General features: G+C 55.9%; 1 protein-coding gene across 1 annotated transcript; it reads left to right on the top strand.

Moving 5' to 3' along the window:
- Positions 1-1,027: 1,027 nt before the first annotated feature.
- On the top strand, positions 1,028-20,046 carry LOC311622544 (uncharacterized protein; the record flags this gene model as incomplete). The annotated part of the gene is made up of 6 exons (XM_084883817.1): positions 1,028-1,499; positions 2,687-2,745; positions 7,807-7,933; positions 8,428-8,514; positions 19,404-19,537; positions 19,855-20,046. The coding sequence occupies 5 exons, from the start codon at positions 1,028-1,030 to the stop codon at positions 19,439-19,441; spliced, it is 783 nt and encodes a 260-aa protein (XP_084739943.1). The 3' UTR covers positions 19,442-19,537; positions 19,855-20,046.
- Between the last annotated feature and the right edge of the window lie 1,876 nt (positions 20,047-21,922).

The following is a 21,922-nucleotide window of genomic DNA, read 5'->3' as shown; positions in this document are numbered from 1 at the left end:
GGACAAAGATCACACGGGGAAGTAGGAAAAGGCAAGCCAAATCGGTAGTGCAGGCTGGAGATTTGCCAAGGCCTGGGGGTCTTCACGGGGCTGGCGGCTCTGGTTTCTGCAACGGTTGCTAATCTTCCCAGGATAACAGGCAGCTCCCGGGTGGGGAGGACGGGCGCCTCTCCAGGTGAGCGCCCGGGTCCCAGGGGAGCGCTCGGGTCCTAGGTGTGCTCCTGGGTCCCAGGTGAGCGCCCGGGTCCCAGGTGAGCGCCCGGGTCCCAGGGGAGCGCCCGGTCCCAGGTGAGCGCCGGGTCCTAGGTGTGCTCCCTGTCCCAAGTGTGCTCCCCGGTCCCAGGTGAGCTCCCAGGCAGGTGAGCATGTGCCTTCTCTAATCAGAACAAAGCAGTCAGGGTCCACAGCGCAGGATCCACATTTCTTACAATTCCAGCGCGCCCGCAGTGTTCCACTGCTGCCCCTATCTGGTACAGGGACGCTTTAGGCCAGAACTGTGACCGGGAGACACGGATGAAGTGAGGAGTGAAGTGAGGAAGGAGGGTGCTCGCAGGCCACTGGAGCAGCTCGGGGGATGCAGAACTCCAGGAGCTGGAGCAGCTCTGCAGAGGGGAGTAGCTGAGTGAAGAGAAGCCCAGGAGGACCTTGTCTGCATGTCAGGGGTGGGTTGTTTTTTTTCCCACGGGGGGAAGGCATCCAGACTAACTCCATGATGTGATCGCAGAACTCCATTTACTAATATTTTAATCAAATGCCGCACCTGTCGGTGAGCATGATACACCCTTTCCCCATTTTGTCAGGGCTGTCAATGGTTCCTGATTGTAACCCGTCAGCCCTCACATAACCAAAGGGCAGGGCGCCCAGACACGTGGTGCAGCGTCCACATGACAGACATTCCTTTAAATCACGGGGAACATTGTGTCCCGCCTCAGAGGCCAGCTCTCCCCATACAGCGCCTCTCCTCCGCTGGACCAGGTGGAGACTTGGAAGACGCTCCCTAACGGGACGGCACGCAGACTTCTGGGAAATGCAGTCCCGCTGCCCCGGGTGGGCCCTGGCAGCCGACTTCCGGCGTCCTGGTGCGCATGTGCGCTCGGGCTGTGTGCGTGTACGCGCAGGCGCCCTGCCGCAGCGCCGCTGTGGCTTCCTGTCCGAGCCCCGGTCACCGCTGCCCCCGGTGCCCCCGCTCCGGCCTCCGTTGGGCGAGGACCCGGGGCCTGCGGGGCCGCGCGCTGTCGGGGCGGGGCGGGGCGCTCCAGAGCCTGCGCGGGCGGCGCGCGGAGCGGGGGCCCGAGGCGACCCCGGAGCCCGCGGGCCAGGCCGAGGAGCGGGGCTGCGGCGGGTCGGGTCGGGCTGGGCCCGTCTGCCTCGCGGCGGCGAGGCCCGGGAGGGACGTCTCCCGAGTGAGTCTGTCCCGAAGGCCCAGGCCGGCGCCTCGGGGACGTTGCTTGGGAGGCGGGGACCCGGGGGAGAAGCGGCGCCGCGGAGCCTCGGGGCAGGTGAGCGAGCCCCGACGGGCGGGCCGGGCGTCTGCGGCCCCGGGAGGTGCGGGTCTCCCGCCCGCAGTGAGCGGCGCTGGGGACTCGCCCGGACCAGGACGGGAGTTTGCGGGAGGAGCGGGACCGCCTCCCGGGAGGGGCGGGCTGCTGGGAGGGGGCGCCGCCCGCACTCGGACTTGCCTGTCTCCTGGGGGAACAGGAGGTCCCAGCCTGGGCTTGGACGGTGCCCTCCTCCCTCCTCCCTGCACCCAACACCCCTCCCTCCGCCTCGCCCTCCGGGGTTCCAACGTGTCTCCAAACGTCCCCCAGGACCGCGGTCACTGGCCTGAGCGTGTGCCCACTGCCCTGGAGCCGCCGGGGCAGTCCCGGGGCAGCGCCTCAGGTCAGCCTGCGGGGGGCGCCCTCCGCCTGGGTGCCTGCGGGAGAACTGGGGCCTGAGGAGGGCGGGGACTTGCCGGGGTGTCCCTGTGTCGGTGGGATTGCCAACAGGACTCAGACCCCCAGGGCAAGTGTTGTGCCCACCGTCTCTTGGTTTCTTAAAGGAGTAAGTCAGCTCCAGCCAAGTCTTGTCTGATAAATCAAACCATGCCATCAAGCACATTTATCCCTTTTCTGAGAGCACATATCTGTTCCTCTGTAATCGTTATTTTTAACGGAAAGAAAAGTAAGGAAATAGGTAAACAGTATGACAGGTCCCCCTCCCCCCCTCCTCCAATCACCACCTTTTTATTTATGGGACGGCTGTTTGAAAACGGAGTCTGTGTTTATAGTCACCAATGAGAGGGACTGTCATTCCCTCCATTCCCTTGGGCGGGGCAATGGTTTGGGTGTGTCTGTCCTCTGTCTCCCTGGAGCCCTTTCTGAGTGTTCACCGGGCATCATTCTATTGCGTTTTCTTTGGTGATTTTTTTTTTTTAATATTTTTTATTGCTTTCTTACAGAGAGGAAGGGAGAGGGATAGAGAGCCAGAAACATCGATCAGCTGCCTCCTGCACACCGTCCACTGGGGATGTGCCCACAACCAATGTATGTGCCCTTGACTGGAATCGAACCTGGGACCTTTCAGTCCGCAGACTTATGCTCTATCCACTGAGCCAAGCCAGTGATTCTTACGCAGAAGGTTCCCGGCTACACAGGCCAGGGGCCAGGGTACCCATGACTTCACTGACTTGCTTGTTCTCCCCCAGGTCCATTGCGAACTATCTCTGCACGTTCCCAAGAGCCGCCGAAAATGCACGAGTCCCAGGTGAGTTCCCACTTGGCTCTGTAAGACCGCTTAGGGAGTTTCAAGGCTCCATACTTCCACCTGGGAGCAGGGAGCTGGGAAAAGACTGTGAAATGCAGCTCAGAGAGTGTCGGCCGATCGGCACCAGAATCCTTTGTGAGTTCACCTGTCCAGGTAGCATGATACTTCAGGGCGAGTGAGATTGAGCTGCAAATACAGCCAATGCCCTTGACCGTCATAGGAAAAGGGAAATACCATCCTTTAGGTGGTTTGTATAGACAATAGGAGACTGTGGTTTGTTAGTTGTGGGTTGTAAAGATCTCCTAGGACTTGGGAATTTTTCTTTAATAAAGTTGATAAAACGTATTATAGCTTTATAACAAGCAGAACGTCATTGCAGTATATGGCTTGTACTCGCTTTTTTAAGCAGAGGGCCTCCTGCCCAAGGGAATGATATTTTGTTTTTTTCAGGCACCAAAATATTGTGATCGAAATAGACACATTTCCATTGTTACACCGAAGTCAGGGCACCGGCCTGTTTGTCCTCAGACGTGCCTGTCAGTCTGTGTATCTGGTTGCCCAGAAAACAAGGCAAAACCAGTATCCTCTGATCAGGGTGTCCCCACGCCCCGTTTCCACTCAGGCCTCAGGGGCTGGGCTTGGTCCTCCCCCTTGCCTGCATCTGTCGGTGAGGATTAGCCGTGACCTAATTATAGCCGATCCTGTGCACAGGTGCCATCCTTTCCTCACGTGACACGCATCTGCCTTTGGCATCTGTGTCTTCCGTACTGATACTTCCTCCTTCGCTTGGCTTTAAAAAAATTCTGTCTTTCTCTATGTGTCTCTGAAAGATCAAGGGGCTTTCCAAAGTGGGCGGGGATAACTCACAATACTGTGCTTGGTTCTGTAAGATCCAGTGTTCCAAATTCCAGTTTTCTGAATGGTTTTTTATTTGTCCTTTTCAGTCAGGACACAGATAGAGGCCAGACATTGCAGTAGGCCTCTTTTAGTAATAACTGTCCCTGTCTGTCTTGTGTTATTTCCAGGAAATTTGTTTCCTGAAGACACTGGGTGCGCTGAGAGGTCGCTGGTTGATTCCGGGTCAGGGCACATGCCCGGGTTGTGGGTTAAGTCCCCAGTGGGGGCGTGCAGGAGGCAGCCGATGGATGTTTCTCTCACCTTCTCCCTTCCTCTCTAAAAACCAATAAAAAGTCTTTAAAAATGTTTACAAAGTAAACTGGGTTATCCTCAGTTTGCCCCCCATCTGGACTGTGCTGATTGATTGCTGTCTGCGTAACTTTGCTTTTTAAGTTGCCGGTGCTCCTGGTAGCGCTGGCAGTGAGAGGTGGAATTCACTCAGGCTTGGGTCCCGCTCTTTGGGAAGACGGTGCTGTCTGTGACATCTGTCCTCCTCCGAAGGCCCTGTTCCTTCCTGTCGTGTCTCGGATGTTGGCGTCTGTGGACTGACATCCGTTGTCCAGATCCATGGATTCACTCGGGGAGACCAGCTGGGGACGTGCTTCTTTACCGTTTCTGCTTCGTTTGCAAACTGGGGTCCGCTTCTCGGGAGAACATCCCCGCTGCCCTGTGATCCCCGGGAAGGACAGTCCCCGGCGCCTGAGGGCCCCGGGGCCAGGCTCTGGTTTCAGCCGTCGCTGTGAGCTCAGGGTACTCCAGTGGGGGGTGGCGAGGTTCTTCTTTCCGATGTTTACGGGGCCCATCTGTGAGTCCCTTCCAGCAGTTCCTGCTTCCTTCTGAAGCATTCCCTCTTGTTTTATAGTCGTTTCTTTTGTCCAACATTTTATTTAGAAAAGCTTCGAGTTTACAGAACAATCACAGGGATGGTACAAGAACTCGTTCCTGTGGCCGAGATGCTCGGTTTTTGACATTTTTAACATCTGCTCTATTACTTTCTCTGTGTGGGTTTCACATTTATTTCTGAGTTCTTCGAGAATGGGTGTCATGTCACACCCCCTCCATCTGTGTTTCAGATTTAAGCTTCTAAGATCCAGAATATTCTCTTACATATTCTCGGCACGGTTACTAAATTTAGGAAATCTAACATTGATACGAGCTTTTATCTAATCCATGGTCATCTTTCAGTTTAGCCAGTTCCCCAGGATTCCCTGGTTTAAATTCTGGCGGAGGCTGCAGTCGGGATAGGAATCACATCAGCTCGTTCTCCTCTCCTCTGTCTCAGCTCCGCCCGGCCCCAGGCTGGCCCTCGCCGGCGGGAGCTGCAGGGCCCAGGCGTGCAGTTCCATCTCTCGGAATGGCTGGTGCTTCCCGTTAAAGAAAAATCCTGACTTTAGAACTTGAGAGGACAGAGGCATACGTGTGTGCGAGCATGTGTGTCTGTATACATTTTAAAAGTGTAGCTGAAACCGCTTTGGCTCAGTAGTAGAGCATCGGTCTGCGGACTGAAGGGTCCCAGGTTCAATACTGGTCAAGGGCATGTACCTTGGTTGCGGGCACATCCCCAGTGGGGGTGGTACAAGAGGCAGCTGATCAATCTTCTTCTCTGTAAAAAATCAATAAAATATATTAAAAAAAAAAAAAAGTTGTAGGCTGTTCTCCATGAGAAACAACATCAGTTACTAAGGATCTGGGTATTTTTTTTCCTCTGTAATTTTTTGGATTTTTTTCCTTATCCTCTTGGCTATTTTATCAGGAAATTTCTGATCTCTGTACTTCCCCCAGTATTCCGCTCTGGGTGTTAGCTGGGCCCTCTGAGTGAGGGGAGCCTGCGTCTGCAGCTCAGAACCATTTCCGTCCTCCTGCAGGGTGTCCTGCTGCTCCTCCACCTCTGTCTTTCCGGGAACGCCCAGTCTGCTGGGTCTGGCTTCCTTATCGCAAGTTTTCTTCCATCGTTTCCGTTTCTGATTTGCTGAGGGCCGTCCTCACATATATTCTGTCTCGTTTGTTATGCAAGCGTCTTTCTTGAGGATCTTGAGAAAATTCAATAATGCAGTCTTTAATTTCTAAGTATTCTGTGGTGGCTGTTTCTTAGCAGACTGTTCTCATTTTATGGAAGCAATATGTTGCTTAATTTATTAAAAGTATAAATCAGTATAACGTTATACAAGTTGTTTTCTTTATGAATTTGATTGTTGTGGTTGGGTTATTCATTTTGATGTTTATCTTTTATTTACACTGTTTTCCTCAGCTGGTGATTTTTGACGTTTTTAATTTCCGTTTCTGAGAGAATTGTTGCCGCTAACGTGTGTGTATCGCGAATGAGCCTTCTGCCCCTCTCCCTGTCGGAGGGGATGGCTGCAGAGGGGTGGGGAGGGCTGTGGGTGTCACATCCTTTCCCCGCAGTTTTCATTGTGTGAAATCCCCGCAGCACAGAGCGTGCTCTCTTCAGAGCTTCCCATGCTGGTTCATGGAGTTAATGCGTCCGCATTGCTGGGCGGCCGGCACCCCGTCCGCCTCCAAATGCTGCTCCGCTTGCACACCGGAAGCTGTGCTTGTGAACCACGAACTCCCACCTTCCCGCCCCGGCCGCCCCGGCCGCCGTCTGTCTGTGAGCCTGACTCCTGAGGGCGCGTGTCCGGACGCACACAGGCCTGTCTGTGTGACGGGTTCACTGGGCATGAGGTCCTGCACTCCATCGCGTGCCCCACCTGCCAGCTTCCTTCTCGTTCAGCGGAACAGCCGTCCGGTAACGGGCCGGCACTCCCTGCCAGCGCGGGAATGGCGCTGGGCACAGGCTGACACTGTCTTCCAGGCCTCGCTTCCCGTGCTTGGGGCGTAGACCCAGCGGTGGGCTCGCTGGTCACGTGGTCATTCTGGTTTTGTTGAGGAGCCGGCAGGCTGTGTCCGCAGCAGCGGCCCCATCTGACCCCCACACCTCGTACGGGGCCCACTGGCGCGCCCGGCGGCTTCCGTGGCGCTGGCTCCCTGCTGCTGCCTCCGGAGAGCCACGCTCGGAGGGAGAGGTGACTGTCCTCTGCCTGAGAGGGCCTCGGGGTAACGTTCCCGCCCTGTCACTTAGGGGTCTGGAGTGCGATGTGCCTCTGTCGTGGCCACAGGGTTTCAGGAAGCGCGGCTGCCTGTCCTGTGGCGGTGCCAGCCGGCCAGGCGCTGAGCCCGGGACCTCTGGCCGGGCCTGGGCGCTCCGGCTCTGTGAGTCTCTGTCCCCGGGGCTGCGGCCCAGCGCCTGCCTGTCCAGCGTGCCCGCAGCTCTGGTTTCTCCCCTCCTCCCGCCTCCGGGTTCGCTCAGGGAGCCTGCTGTGGGCAGCCAGCATCCGGCTCCTGGGAGGGGCTCCGTCGGCACATCTCTGTGAACTGGGCTTTTGGGCTTGTCTTGGGCCGGAAAGGAATGCTGTGTGCAGCTCCCACTGGAATTAGGATCCCTTCACACCGTGCAGTGTCCTCAGCAAAGCGCCCTCCCGCCTCTGCCCGGGCCAGCCCTGGCACTGATGCTGCTTCTGCTTTTCCATCGGCACTTCCTGCCCCTCCTCTTCCTTCTCTTCCTCCTGCGGGTACCCAGCGGACCGGCGCCTGAGCTGCAACAGGAAATGTCAGTAATTTGCATGCATCGCTCTATAGCACCTGGGCGTGCGTGCAGACAGCAGGTCCCCCTGCCGTGAGCGTGTGTGCTGAGAGACCCCGGGGCAGGAGGAGCTGAGCCGTGCGGAGAGCCGGCTGTGACTGGGTCCGAGGCTCCGAGCTGGCGGTGGAGACCGGAGTGGAGGGTGAGGAGAGCAGGGAGGGTTGCACGCGAACAGCACCGAGCGGCCGGGAAGAGGAGGGCCCGGAAAGGCGCCTGGAGATCTGACAGGGACGAGGGGTGCTCCCCCTGCTGCGCTGTCCGGTCACTCCCGAGCAGCAGTGACGCCCCCGCTCAGTGCTCCGCCGTGAGTCAGAAAGTGGGTCCTTTGGTTTGAGGGTTTTGTCATCATTTTTTGACACAAGAAGGAACCCAGATGCCGTGCGTTTCTGACATGGTTCGTTCCCCTCCCACAACCTGTAACAGAAGGGATCCGGGGCCCTGGCTGCCTCTGCCAGTGACCCGGTAAGCTCTTGTCCCCGGACGCCTCGTCCCCGCCACCCAGTCCCATCGCGCTGCTGTTACAGGAGCCGGTGTCGTTCAAGGACGTGGCCGTGGACTTCACCCAGGAGGAGTGGCAGCAGCTGGGCCCGGAGCAGAAGACCACCTACAGGGACGTGATGCTGGAGAACTACAGCCACCTGGTCTCCGTGGGTGAGCAGACGGCTCCCTGCACTGCTGCTGGGCCGGGGGGCGGGGGGTGGGGGGGAGGAGGGGGCTTCTAGATCCATGACTTTATCCTCAGGTTTGAAGAAGAAATAGGATTGGATTCCTTTTGGGCACCAGGTAGAGTACTTGTATCTCTGCTTCTCCATCAGAACGTTCTAACTTTGCCCTGGATGGTGTAGCTCAGTGGTTAGAGGTTGGCCCGTGCACTAGAGGGTTGTGGGTTCGATTCCTGGTCAAGGGCATATACCCGGATTGCAGGTTCGATCCTGGCCCCTGTCAGGGTATGTGTGGGAGGCAACCAATTGATGTGTCTCTCTCACTTCAACGTCTCTCTCTCTCCCTGTCCCGTTCACTGTCTCTAAAAATCAATGGAAAAAAACACCCTCAAGTGAGGATTAGCAAAAAATAAACAAAACCAATGAGGTGCTGTGCGGCCTCCAGGCAGCCCTCCCTGCAGCCGCTCTGTCCCCTCCCCGCAGGGTGCCACAGTGCCAAGCCCCGTGTGATCGCCAGGCTGGAGCAGGGCGAGGAGCCGTGGGGCGCGGACGGGGACGCCGCGTGTCCAGGTGAGTGAGGAGCGCGTCCGCGGTCAGAAACGGCCCCGGGCTTGGGAGTGCCCGCGTCTCCGTGCCTTGGCGCCCCGTTCACAGCCCCGGGACCCAGGGGCAGCTCCCCCGCACGTGTCCACAGCTTCCTTGTGACCGTCCCGCCTCTGGCTCTGAGTTCTCAGTGCCTCAGCTGCTCCGGTACCACAGGCCTCCTCGTCCGCAGGCGTCAGAAGGCTGACGAGAGGCTTTCGTGTTCTCTCTACGGAGGTCCGAGGCCAGCACCCCACGGAGTGTGCTGTGCTGTTGGGAGGATCGGACACAGCTCCCCGCTGCGTCCCCGCTGATCGGGGGCGCGGCGCTGGCCGGCCGCCTCCCCCATCGCTCCTCCTGCTGTCTGTCTGTCTGTCTGTCTGTCTGTCTCCCGGGCGACGGCAGCCGCTGGGGAGGGGTGTCGTCAGCGGGTTGGTTCCTCCTCTTCCTCCCTCAGGAGGCCGACCTGGGCCTGCTCTTCACGCCGTTGCTTTTCTCTGGGTTCTTAAAAGGTTCATTCGGTCCCCATGTTAGGACTCTGGGTTTGTGTTTATGCGGCGGATCCAGCTGCCTCCTAACCCTCCCCTGTGGTCCCTGACAGAGGCCAGTGCCAGTGAGACAGCCCACCGCCTCCTCCGTTCTCAGAAAGCCCCTCAGTGCTGTGGTCCGCCCGCCCGCTCCGCTTAGGCAGGTGCAGTGAGCACAGGACCAGGCTTGCGGAGCAGCGGGGTTTGGAGCCAGGGCAGTGCTGGTTTGAATGGAGCTGTGAGTCCCGGTAATGACAGACTCACTGGTGAATGGACTTCTCTGATCTTTCCTGTGTGTATTTGGGGTTTTTGGGGCTCAGGATTGTAGGTTTCAGAGCAGGTTCTCGGGATTGCGGTGAGTGTGGGCGAGAGTGTCTGGCAGCAGTTTAGAGGATCCCATAATCTGTAAGAAGTTCAGGTGTTAGGGGCAACTTTTGGAATCTTTTTTAAGGTTTTACACCAAATGAAACCCAGGAGTGTGGGGACTCTTATTTGTGTTGAGAATTGAGTTATGGTGTTGTGTCAGGGACATGACTGCTTTTAGGAAGTTTAGATCAGAAAATTGAAGGAAAATTAATGGTGGACCTTAACGGGCTTTTGTAGTGTCCAAACATTCTAAGCAGATGCGTGAGCTAACGGGATTAGTCTGTTCCCAACCCCGTGGTGTAGGCGCCCTTGCCCCCATTTCAGTGAGCGAACCTGCATCAGAGTTCAGTCACCTGCTCAGGTCCCCAGCGGGTCGTGTGTCTGTGTTGGTGTCCCAGTACCCTGACCACTGGGCTCTGTTGTGCAGACAGGTTCGTGGGTGTTAAATAAGACTGTGCACCCTTCGGAGCGCTGATCTCACTGGAGAGGTCTCCTGCTGTCCAGTCTTCTGTTGTTGGGACATTTCTGTGCAGGGAACTCTCCTTCTTGGTGAATGTGTTCAGGGCTAGGGGGCTGGGACCCTGGTTGTGGGCTGTCTCTAAACATGAGGAGCATGGAGCTTTTAGAATGTTCTTTTGGATTTCTGTGCAGAATAGAAAGGCAAAGATTTTGGGAGGAGCTCTGCTGGTGAGGATGTTACCATGGTAATCCTGTTGTGGAGTGATAGTTCACAGTTTAGTATAAAATTGTAATCTGCTTTTCCCAAGCGTCATCCATCCTTGAATGTTTCCTTTGAACATACATCCAGCCGTTGTTCTCCCGCTGCCCCGTGTGCTCTGCCTGGGTCTAGCACTCTTCCAATGCCTTCGTTCTCTGCTCACCACTGTGCTTGTTTATTTACCTTTTATACCAGAGTTTGAACATGTTTGTAAAGTAACAAAGCTACTTGTATTCAAAGTGAATTTATTATTTCTTTATCCACTAACACTGAGTCCTACCCCACTCTTATCCTTTCCCCATGATTCCCCTAGCTCTGCCTGTGTGTGTGTGTGTGTGTGTGTGTGTGTGTGTGTGTCTGGAATGACAAATCAAGGCGAAAAGAGGATTATATATGTGAGTTATTTTTTATTTGTGGAAATTGGCCTAAAAGCCAAGAGTTAACCCCACAGTAGGGTAATTGAGTACCACTCCTATCCTGTAACTGGTATATTCAGATTCACAAGGTTTATTTAACTTTATTCCTTTTCAGAAGAAATCAAGAAATTTGATGGTGTATTAGAAAGAATCCAAGAAAAGGAAGATGAACGTTCAAGGCAAAGTGTTTATGTAAATAGTAAAATCTTAACTGAAGAGAGAGAGAATACATTCGATAAAACTTATAATACAGACCCAATCTTTGTTCCTTCGAGCATATCTCATAATTGTGTCTCTTGTGGGAAAAACGTAGAATCCAGTTCAGAATTAATTATTGGTGACGGAAGCTATGCAAGAAAGAAGTCTGATGAGCTTAGCGAATGTGGGAAAACACACCATGGAGAGAAACCTTATGAATTTAATCAAAACGGGGAAGGCTTTTCTCAAAATGAAGAAAATGTTCTTCAGAAAGTTAATGTTTTAGAGAAACCCTTTGAGTATAATGAATGCGTGGAAGCCTTAGACAATGAAACCGTCTTCATCAGTCATAAGAGAGCTTATATTGGGGAGAAGCCCTGTGAGTGGAGCGACTCTGGACCAGACTTTCTTCAGATGTCAAATTTTAATATGTACCAGAGATCACAGGTGGAAATGAAGCCCTTTGAATGCACTGAGTGTGGAAAATCCTTCTGTAAAAAGTCAAAATTCATTATACATCAGAGGGCTCACACAGGAGAGAAACCTTATGCTTGTAATGTATGTGGCAAATCCTTCAGCCAAAAGGGAACCCTCACTGTACATCGGAGATCACACCTAGAGGAGAAACCTTATAAATGTAACGAATGTGGGAAAACCTTCTGTCAGAAGTTACATCTCACTCAGCATTTGAGAACTCATTCAGGAGAAAAACCCTATGAATGTAGTGAATGTGGCAAAACCTTCTGCCAGAAGACGCACCTCACCCTCCACCAGAGAAATCATTCCGGGGAGAGACCCTACCCGTGCAGTGAGTGTGGGAAATCCTTCTCCCGCAAGTCGGCCCTCAGTGACCATCAGAGGACGCACACAGGAGAGAAGCTCTATAAGTGTAACGACTGTGGGAAGTCCTACTACCGAAAGTCTACCCTTATCACACACCAGAGAACACACACAGGAGAGAAACCTTACCAATGCAGCGAGTGTGGAAAATTCTTCTCTCGAGTGTCATACCTCACCATACATTACAGAAGCCATTTAGAAGAGAAACCCTATGAGTGTAATGAGTGTGGCAAAACCTTCAATCTGAATTCAGCCTTCATTAGACATCGGAAAGTACACACGGACGAGAAACCCTTTGAATGTAGTGAATGTGGAAAGGTTTCTCAATTCTCCTGTCTTACTGACCATCATACAACTCATTTAGGAGAGAAACCCTATGAATGTAATGAATGTGGAAGAACTTTCCTTGAAAATGCAGCCTTTGGTGGACCCCAGCCACTTCCAGAAGGAGAGAAGTCCTATGAATGTAATATATGTGGAAAATTGTTCTCTGATTTGTCATACTACACTGTACATTATAGAAGTCATTCAGAAGAGAAGCCCTACGGGTGCAGGGAATGTGGGAAAACTTTCTCCCATAATTCATCCCTCTTTAGACACCAGAGAGTGCACACAGGAGAGAAGCCCTATGAGTGTTACGAATGTGGTAAGTTCTTTTCTCAGAAGTCTTATCTCACCATACATCATAGAATTCATTCAGGAGAGAAGCCTTACGAATGTAGTAAATGTGGAAAAGTCTTCTCTCGGATGTCAAACCTCACTGTCCATTATAGAAGCCATTCGGGAGAGAAGCCCTATGAATGTAATGAGTGTGGGAAAGTCTTCTCCCAGAAGTCATACCTCACTGTGCATTACAGAACTCATTCAGGAGAGAAGCCCTACGAATGTCATGAATGTGGGAAAAAATTCCACCACAGGTCAGCCTTCAACAGCCACCAGAGGATCCACAGGCGGGGGAATGTGAATGAGCTCAATGAGGGGAATCTCCTGTGAAAGTCAGGCCTCATTTTAGAAAAACCCTCTGAGTAATGATCTGGAGTCAGATATGATCTGAGAGTTCATGATTTTGAACGGGGGAAAATATTCAGATGTTAGGTTCATTTTCATCTGACTTCACAGGAGGAGAGTCCCTAAGAAGGCAACAGGAAGAAATGCCTTTGGCAACACGCTACAACTCATTGGACACTAGATAATTTATACAGGAGTCAATTTTATAAATATTTAATATTTATTTTGGACTAACGTCGTATCTACATATCAGGGAGTCATACCAAGGCAAAGTCTGTCAAAACTGATAAATGTGGAAAAATATTTTGTCTTGGAAAATGTTATACCAAAAGCCATATTTCTGATGTAAAATCACATGTTTATAGGAAAGATGTCAGAAACTGTCACCTCTAAACTTTTATTGTATAAAATGAAGTTTTCAAATCATCAGGACTTGATAATAAGGTCAGTAGCATTAAATACCTATGTGGAAGTTTATATCATATTTTAAAAATGCAATCTAATAACTCTATGCAAGTTTGGATTTGAATAATTTATGAGAAGGCAATATTCTTATTTGTGTATTAAAATGGCAAAATGTTAGTGAGATGTTTGGCAGGTACAAATAGTTAAATGCATAAGTTTCTATTATTTTCAGGCACTTATAAATGGATTTCTAATAAATGTCTCACCAATAGTGATTTTTGTATTTTTCAACTACATTTGAGAGGAAAAAAAAAGGTTTTAAAACATACTATTTTCATAAACAATAATAGATAAAGACAATTCTGCTGCTCTTACTCTATAAAATATGCCCAGCTCTGATCCCATCCCTGTTTTTTAACCCACACATTTGATTGTGCAGTGTGCCTCAGAAGCGTTATCTATACTTTTTGTTTGATATGAATACAGTGTCATCATTTTGTGCACTGCCCCTTATTTCCAGTATTTGGGAACAAATTAATACACGTTTCTAGCAGATTTTTTTTTTTTTTAACTTGATGTCCTTCTCTTCTCTTGCCTTGATGGAAGAGTTTAGTGTCTATCATTTCTTAACATGACTCAGAGGGTAAGTCCTGGTTAGTCTAAATCAGTCGTGATGGTCCATTTTGATTGCCCGTAGCTCTTCCATCGTAGTTGCATGGCCCCGTCCTGGGGAGACAGAGTGATTAGATGTGTCTTACTCCAGGAAGGGGAGGGTTTAATAATTAAAGATCAGTAACTGTGATGCCACACGAAGGAAAGTGATCTAGCAGGCAGGAAACGAATGTGGTGACGTCGCCATTCACCCGTGTTCTTTAGTGGAATACAGAATATCTTAACCTACAGTCAGCAACATGCTTAGTGGGGAAATATTGAAAGTTTTCTCCCAAGATTAAAAAACAACACAGCCGAAACCAGTTTGGCTCAGTGGATAGAGCGTCAGCCTGCATACTGAAAGGTCCCAGGTTTGATTCTGGTCAAGGGCATGTTCCTTGGTTGTGGGCACATCCTCCATAAGGGGTGTGCAAGAGGCATCTGATCAATGATTCTCTCTCATTGGTGTTTCTAACTCTCTATCCCTCTCTCTTCCTCTCTGTAAAAAATCAATAAAATATTGAAAGAAAGAAAGAAAGAAAGAAAGAAAGAAAGAAAGAAAGAAAGAAAGAAAGAAAGAAAGAACGAACAACAGGACAAACAGACAAGGATATCTACTATCACTAATTTTATTCAGTACTGGTGACCTGTGCACAGATTCGTGCACATTGAAATGAAATTAATTAAAAGGTGGCTGGTGGGACGGGAATGGTGTAGATGGGTCAGACATGCCCTGGAGCCAACTTCGCACAGTCCCTCTGGCACCGTCAGAGTGAGGGGTTCCCTCCAGCAGGTGGGGTCCCTCTGCCTGGTCTGCAAGGATCAAGCTGAAACGGGCTCTGACATCCCCCGAGGGGTCCCAGAGTATGAGAGGGCACTCTGCTAAGTTGCTGTCATATAGGGTGAGGAATACAAACGCAAGTGAGCAGTAAACCAGATTCTGGACCAACCATGCCCCAGCCAGAACATAACCCACCACCGCAGGTGGACTCACGCGGGCAGCCTCGAGAGGAATTGGGCTCCCTCCTCTCTGGTTTCAAGGTGTGTTACCTGAGAACCACCCCTGCCAAGTCACTGCAGCTCAGCAGCTCCCGCTTTGAGCATCTGCCCCCTGGTGGTCAGTGCACATCATAGTGACCAGGCAGAGGGACACATAGCATATTAGCCTTTTATATACATAGATGGTTATGCAGAAGGACCGAGCCAAGAAAGTAAGGGGAGACTTGTAAGCCAAAGGCTTACGATTTAGAATGAAATGGCATGATTTTTGTATGTAGAAAAGTCTGAGAATTATACAGACAATTAGAATTAATGAGTAAATTCAGCAAGGTCCCTGCATACAAATTCATTATGAAAAAATTGCTTTACTATACCAGCAATAAACATAGAAAACGAAGAATTTGGAAGCAATAGGACTTATAGTAGCATCAAAAATCCTCAAGTGCCTGGGGGAAAACTTACCTAACCGTGCTTTCAAGATAAAAACAGTTGCAAAACAAAAACAGTTGCAACTGGTGCATGAGTTCCCGGACAGACCCTTCATGTGGTCCTCCTGCCCACCCCTGAAATGGTTAGCGTGAACAGCAGCGGGAAGGCATGTGTTGGCAAGAATGTAAACAGCAGGAAGTCCGTGCTGCTGCTGGCATTGCCCATTGCTAGATTTTGGAAATCCGGTACTTCAGGCCAAACCCTTTCCCCAAACCTGGCAGAAACACGGGATGTCCACCAGAGCCATGGACTGTAATGTTCGTGGTGTAAAACGCAAAACCCAGAGCTCTCTGAAGGCATGTGTGCCTGAGGGTGAATGAGCTTCATGGTATATTTCCCCTCAGAATGCTGTAATGCAGAGAGAACATACAATCATGCAGCTTCATTTCACAAATAAAGTCAAATGACAGAATCCAGAGACAAAAGTGAACATCGTGTCTATTCCTTCTATTTACACTAGGAGCAGGCGAAGCGAGTCTATGCACTTAGACATCAGGAGAGCCTTGGCCTGGGCACAGGCTGCGGGTGGGGGAGGGGGTCACTGGTGGAGTACGTTGTATTTGAAATGTGGTGCTGACTATCCCAGTGTTCTGTGCACTCGGGATATGTGTGTGGTGTGTCTCTGCATGTGTGTTAGACTTCCATTAAAAGTGTTTAAAATCACAAATGCCTACCATTTCTGTTGCTCAGCATTCTTGCCATATTTTTCTAGATGAGTATGAATATGCTGCAGAACAGCAAGTAAGTGGTAGATTTTGCATAATTCTGTGCAGGAAATACTCTTTATTGTAGTTTCCATGGCAACTGCTAAGATTTCCTACACTGTGACCATAAAGCTTAATGACTATAATGTATATTTTAAGTGAAATATTTGAAAGGTCATTACATGTTTTGTCATCCCACCCTTTGCATATATGAATGGGTCTGAACTGCCTCTTCAATAAAGAACTAATGTGTATAAATGTTTCCTATTTTCTCAAATTGTTCGCACTTCTGAGAAAGGGGTGCATCTTTTCGCTGTCACCAAGGTGACCTTTCTTTGCAGTAAGAAATGTGGCGGTGAGTTTGATTTGATGGAGAAAAAGTATATTTTAAAGTTTTCAGGTAATCCTTTCAGATACACAGTTATCAGCACCAACGTGAGTGGGTAAAGGAAAAAACTAAGACTTTGCACCATAAAAAACAGAGCTCTTGCCCTAGCCATTTTGGCTCAGTGGATAGAGCGCTGGCCTGTGGACTGAAGGGTCCTGGGTTCAAGTCCAGTCAAGGGCACATGCCCCAGTAGCGGTTTGATCCCAGTGGAGAGGGAGGGGGGGGGTGCAGGAGACAGCCTATCAATGATTCTCATCGGTGATGTTTCCTCCCTCCCTCTCTAAAATCAATAAATATATATATATATATATATATATATATATATATATATATATATATATATATATATATATATATATATTTTTAAAAAAATAGAGATCTTGGTTGGGCTCAGCTGAGGGCACAGATGACATTTGCTGGAGCGCATACTTGGTTTTATTTCCCCTTCCCCTGCCCGCCTCAGCGGGATGTGTGAACAGGTGAACTGCGCCCCCTGCTGGCGGAGGGGTCAGCGGCGAGGTGAGGTGTGATCCGCATAGGCTGCCTGTTCCCGGGCGAGCGGCCCAGCCAGGCGCTGCTCGGCCTCCACAGCCCGCTCCTGTGGTCACGGCGCCCTGTTCCTCCATGTTCACCGCTCAGCGTGGGGCCAGGAACTCCAGTTTGTCTCCAGAGCCTCCCCGGTGGGTCAGAGAGCAATGCGAGGCCGCCTGTGCCTGAGGACAGAACTGCACCCAGTTCCGTTCCGTCCCCGGTGGGCAGGACTGCTGTCACCCACGCGGCCCCACAGCGGGGCCACGGCGGCCCGCAGCACCTGCCTGCGCAGCGCTCCCCACGTGAAGCCGGGTGCCGGCCACTGAGAAACGAGCAAAATGTGCGTCCCTCCTCCCCGGCCTCTGGGGTGGAAAAACCCCGCACGTGGGAGAGTTCACGGCTCCTGGCCGATGGGCAGCTGCATTGACCTGCCGCTGGGGAATCAGTCAGAGCTCCGCAGGGGAGGCGGGCCTGCGGGGAGCGGTGGCCGCGGCTGGGAAGGAACGTGCAGAGCGCGTGGCATCTGCTGAGCGGAACTTGGAAAACCACCCTCTGCTCCACGCGCGCGCCCATCGGCACTGCGGCCCTGCGGGCGCGGCGGGGGCAGGTGTGCGGGCGCGGCGGGGGCAGGCGTGCGGGCGCGGCGGGGGCAGGCGTGCGGGCGGCGGCGGGGGCAGGCGTGCGGGCGGCGGCCGGGGGCAGGCGTGCGGGCGGCGGCCGGGGGCAGGCGTGCGGGCGGCGGCCGGGGGCAGGCGTGCGGGCGGCGGCCGGGGGCAGGCGTGCGGGCGGCGGCCGGGGGCAGGCGTGCGGGCGGCGGGCGGCGGCCGGGGGCAGGCGTGCGGGCGGCGGCCGGGGGCAGGCGTGCGGGCGGCGGCCGGGGGCAGGCGTGCGGGCGGCGGCCGGGGGCAGGCGTGCGGGCGGCGGCCGGGGGCAGGCGTGCGGGCGGCGGCCGGGGGCAGGCGTGCGGGCGGCGGCCGGGGGCAGGCGTGCGGGCGGCGGGCGGCGGCCGGGGGCAGGGGTGCGGGCGGCGGCTCCTCCGCGCCCCTCGGCCCGGCCCCCAGAGGACGGGGATGTCTGAGGCCCTGGGAAGGGGGGGTCTTTGCCGCGCTGGCCTGGGAGGTGCCCGGGAGGTCGGGGATCCCCGCCGGCCGCGGTGGGCTCTGGCCACGTGTGTCCTCCCGGAGCCACGCAGATCGCAGTGTCCTCGGCTTTCCCCGCCGCGCCCGGGGCTCCGGGAGGACGTCCGGTCGGAGGACGGAGGATGCGGCCGCGGGAGGGACAGGAGCCGGGGCTCGGGCGCCCGCGGGCGTCTAGAGGGCGGGGATGTGCGGGTTAGAAAGCGTCCGGAGGGACGGCCTCGGCACACAGATTCCGGCAGGAACATTTTATTTTTCCTGCCTGACGGTGCGATGTGGAGCAGACAGAGGAGAGGACAGGCTGCCGGCAGCCCGGGGAGCCGAGCGGGAAAAGGTGTGCGGAGCTCAGTGCGGAGAGGGAAAGGGCAGGAGCTGCAAAGTGGGGGCAGGAGGCTGTGACTGTCACGTATGAGGGGAAAAACAACAGGACGGCCTGGAAAGAAAGGTCGGAGCTCTGAACAGGAATGGTCCGGACACAGCCATGCCACTAAAAAGAAATGTAAGGACATTAAAGATAAAAGTGTGAAACGGTTCTATGAGGAGGCCATCATTCAAACCTAACAGACCTGTCATCTTCCCTTTCTGGCCAGACTCGCCTCCTGCCTAAACAACTAAAAACTGGACAAAAAAATAAATAAATAAAAATAAAAAAATAAAAACTGGACAAAGCCGATGAACCGCGGCGGTCGGACACTGGCCATGGGGTGCGGGCCAGTGACCCCTGAGAGGAGAAAGTGACCCGTGGTCTCCCCAGCGGACGGCCTGCAGGGACCGCAGGCCACAGTGCGGGGACCCCCCCAGGAGCTGGGTGGTCTTCGGGCCGAGGAGGCAGCGTCGGAGGCCAGGGGGCTGGAACCCGCAGGGTGACCGCGCCTGAGAACCCGCAGGCGCCGGGCTCCTGGGACGGCTGGGCTGGGGGCTCACGTCGGGGTTGGGGCTCGCACCCGGGAAGAGGGACTCGGCGGGAGGGGACCCCAGGGTCCCGCTCACCATCAGGGTGGCCCTGGCTTAGGGGTGTGTCCCGTGGGGGAGGGCTTGTCTGGACGCTAAGGGTGCGGTTAAAGAATGGGGGCGTGGCTACAACCCGGGGGCGTGGCCATCGCGAGGGGCGGGTGTAACAGTGGTGGGCGTGGCTTAGGCGGGGCGGGGCCATCGCGAGGGCGGGTGTCACAGTGGTGGGCGTGGCCAGTGGCGGGGCGTGGTTTGGGCTCGAGCCAGCACCCAGAGCTCCAGGAGCCGCGCCGGCAACTGCCTGCACCTAACAGTCCTTGGGGATCCCGAGGCTGGAGCGGGCTGTGCACAGGTAATGGCCCTGCGAGGGCGGGCGGGCCTCGGGCCGGGGCCCGGGCTCCTGGGCGGGGGAGGAGGGAGGAGAGGAGGGGAGAGGAGAGAAGGGGAGGAGAGGAGAGGAGGGGAGGGGAGGGGAGGGGAGAGGGCGGAGAGAAGTGGGGCAGGGTGGGAGGAGCCTCTGACCCCCCACCCGTCACCCTCTCCCCCGCAGCCCTGACTGCCTCGCCATGTGGGGCCCACTGGTCCTGATGCTGCTGCTGCTGCTCTCGCTCAGCCCCGTGCCCAGCGCCACGGCGGCGCCCATCCCCAATGCCGGCGACCAGGACTCGCAGAACCTGCCCCAAGGTCCCGCCGCCCTGGAGGGTCGCGTTGGGGGGCAGGGAGGAGGGGCGCGGCCTAGGGAGGGGCCCTGGGCGGGAGAGGCGGGAGTGGAGAGGGACGGGGACCCGGACCGGGGGACCAGATGGGGGGCTTGGGCTGGTTTGCCCTTGAGGGTCAGAGGGGAGGAAGGGGGAGCCGCGGGCTGGCAAGAGCGTCCACCACTCAGCCGCCGCCTGCGAGCTCGGGGGCCCGGGGGGGAGGGGCGGGAGGAGGGGGACTGGGAGCGACACCCGCTCGCCGGCAGCCCGAAGCCCCTCCTGGAACCCCTCGTCCTCCCCCAGGGGCCAAAGGAGGCGACGGGGAGCCGTGGCCGGCGGAAAAGCCGGCCCCGCACGCGAGCTGCCCTCCGACCTGAGGCGGCGGCGGGGCCCTGCGCCCCGAAGTCCTGGGCCGGCCCGCGGCTCCCGGAGCGCCGCCCCCGCCCCCGCCCCGCCCCTTCCCAGCCGGAGCCCCTTCCCCAGCCCCTTCCCCGGACCCTTCCCCGGCCCCTCCTCCGGCCCCTCCTCCGGCCCCTCCTCCGGCCCCTCCTCCGGCCCCTCCCGGCCCCCCGGGCCCCTCCTCCGGCCCCTCCCGGCCCCCCGGGCCCTCGGGCCCCGCCCCGGAATAAAGTTCTTTCTCCGCGGCTGCCGCGTCCTCTCCCGCCGCCCCCAACGGAAAGCGGGGCCCGCGCCCGAACCCGAACCCCGAACCCCGCACGAGCCCCCGGGGCGCGGCCAGTGGGTTCTCTTAGGATCCAGACACGCACGGAGTCAGTCCCCTGCGGTGCCTGGAGCGGAGCCCCAATGTCCAGCCCCCAAAACGCACCCTTCAGAGCGGCGGCCCCGGGGTCAGAGGAAGGTCAGGCCCGGCACCGCCGCCCGGGCTGGGGAGGATGGGGGGGGCGGCCCGGGGCTGGCTCTGAGGCGGCACCTGGGATGGGGGGCTCCGCTCTCTGCACCCACGGGAGTGCGGTCTCCCTCTCCCGCCGGCTCCTGCGGGGCGCCCTCCTCAGGGGAGAGGGAGCGAGAGCTAGAAACATCGATGAGAGAGTCATCGATCAGCCGCCTCCTGCACGCCCCCCACTGGGGATGTGCCCGCAACCAAAGTACATGCTCTTGACCGGAATCGAACCCGGGACCTTCCAGTCCGCAGGCCGGCGCTCTATCCACTGAGCCAAAGCGACCAGGGCGTGTCTTTTTATTTTTAATATTGTAGTTAATTGATTTCAGAGAGGAAGGGAGAGAGAGAGAAACAGTGATGAGAGAACCATGGATCGGCTGTCTCCTGCACGCCCCCTACCGGGCATGCATGGAGCCTGCAACCCAGGCACGTGCTGAAGATCAGAGTCAAACGTGGGACCCTTCGGTCCGCAGGCTGACCCTATCCCAGGCGCAGGAGTGTCTTTTGAAGAGAATGAGTGCGGACGCCGGAGCGGGGGGCAGGTAGTTAGAATAGAGGAGCCTGGAAACAGCCCGCTGCGGTGAGCGTGGCGGGCGCCGAGGACCGGGGCAGAGCGGGCGCGGGGCCTGCGCGGATGGCAGGCGGCCTGCTGCTGCCGGGAAGCAGCCCCGCAGCCCCGGTGCTGAGCGAGCAGTAGACAGAGGACCTGGGTGTCCCCTTTCGGGAAAGGCCAGCGACAAGCACGTCTGGGGCGGCCGCCTTCCTCCCCTGGCGGTGGCCTCGCCGGCATCAGGGCGGCCTGGCTGCGCGGGCGGCGGGGTCCCCGGGTGCCCCAGGCCCAGGGCGGCGGGAGCAGCACCCGGGCTGCGGGGGCCGGGGGTTCGCATCCGCCTTCTGGGCGCTCAGGTGGCGGCCCGGTGCTCAGGCCGCTTGCCCCGCCATTGGACGTGGTGCCATCCTGCGCCCGGAGTGGGACCCGAATGCCGCCTGGGTGAGGCACCCTGGGGGGGGGGGAGGCACCCTCCGGGGGAGGCACCCTGGGGGGGAGGCACCCTCGGGGAGGAACTTGGGGGGGCACCCTCGGGGGGGGGAGAGGCACCCTGGTGGGAGGCACCCTGGGGGGAATAGTGCGCCCAGGCCGGGGCGCGGGGCGCGGGGCTGGCGGCGGGGCGCGGGGCGCGGGGCTGGCGGCGGGGCCCGGGACGCGGGGCGCTGGGACCGTCCCGCCCCCGCCCGCGGGGCGGCTCCGGGGGACTGATAATTTCTTCCTGGGTCCAAGGCAGTGAGTGCGGCGCACGCTCAGCTGAGAATTCCCTTGTTTATCCAGCCGTGCGCATACGGTGCTGCCCAATCTGACTCCCGTCTGCCGTCCAGTCCGAGCCATTATCTCCCTGAATATTTGCTTTTCTCCCATGTTCCCTGCCTTGTCTGGGTTTCCCGCTGGTTCACATTCCTGTCTGTCTCTGCTGA

The sequence above is a fragment of the Pipistrellus hanaki genome (genome assembly GCF_964339955.1).
Source record: "Pipistrellus hanaki genome assembly, chromosome: 5".
In the NCBI taxonomy this organism is placed as follows: domain Eukaryota; kingdom Metazoa; phylum Chordata; class Mammalia; order Chiroptera; family Vespertilionidae; genus Pipistrellus; species Pipistrellus hanaki.
Note: the sequence above shows the minus strand (reverse complement) of the source record. Positions and strands in the feature narration are given on the sequence as shown.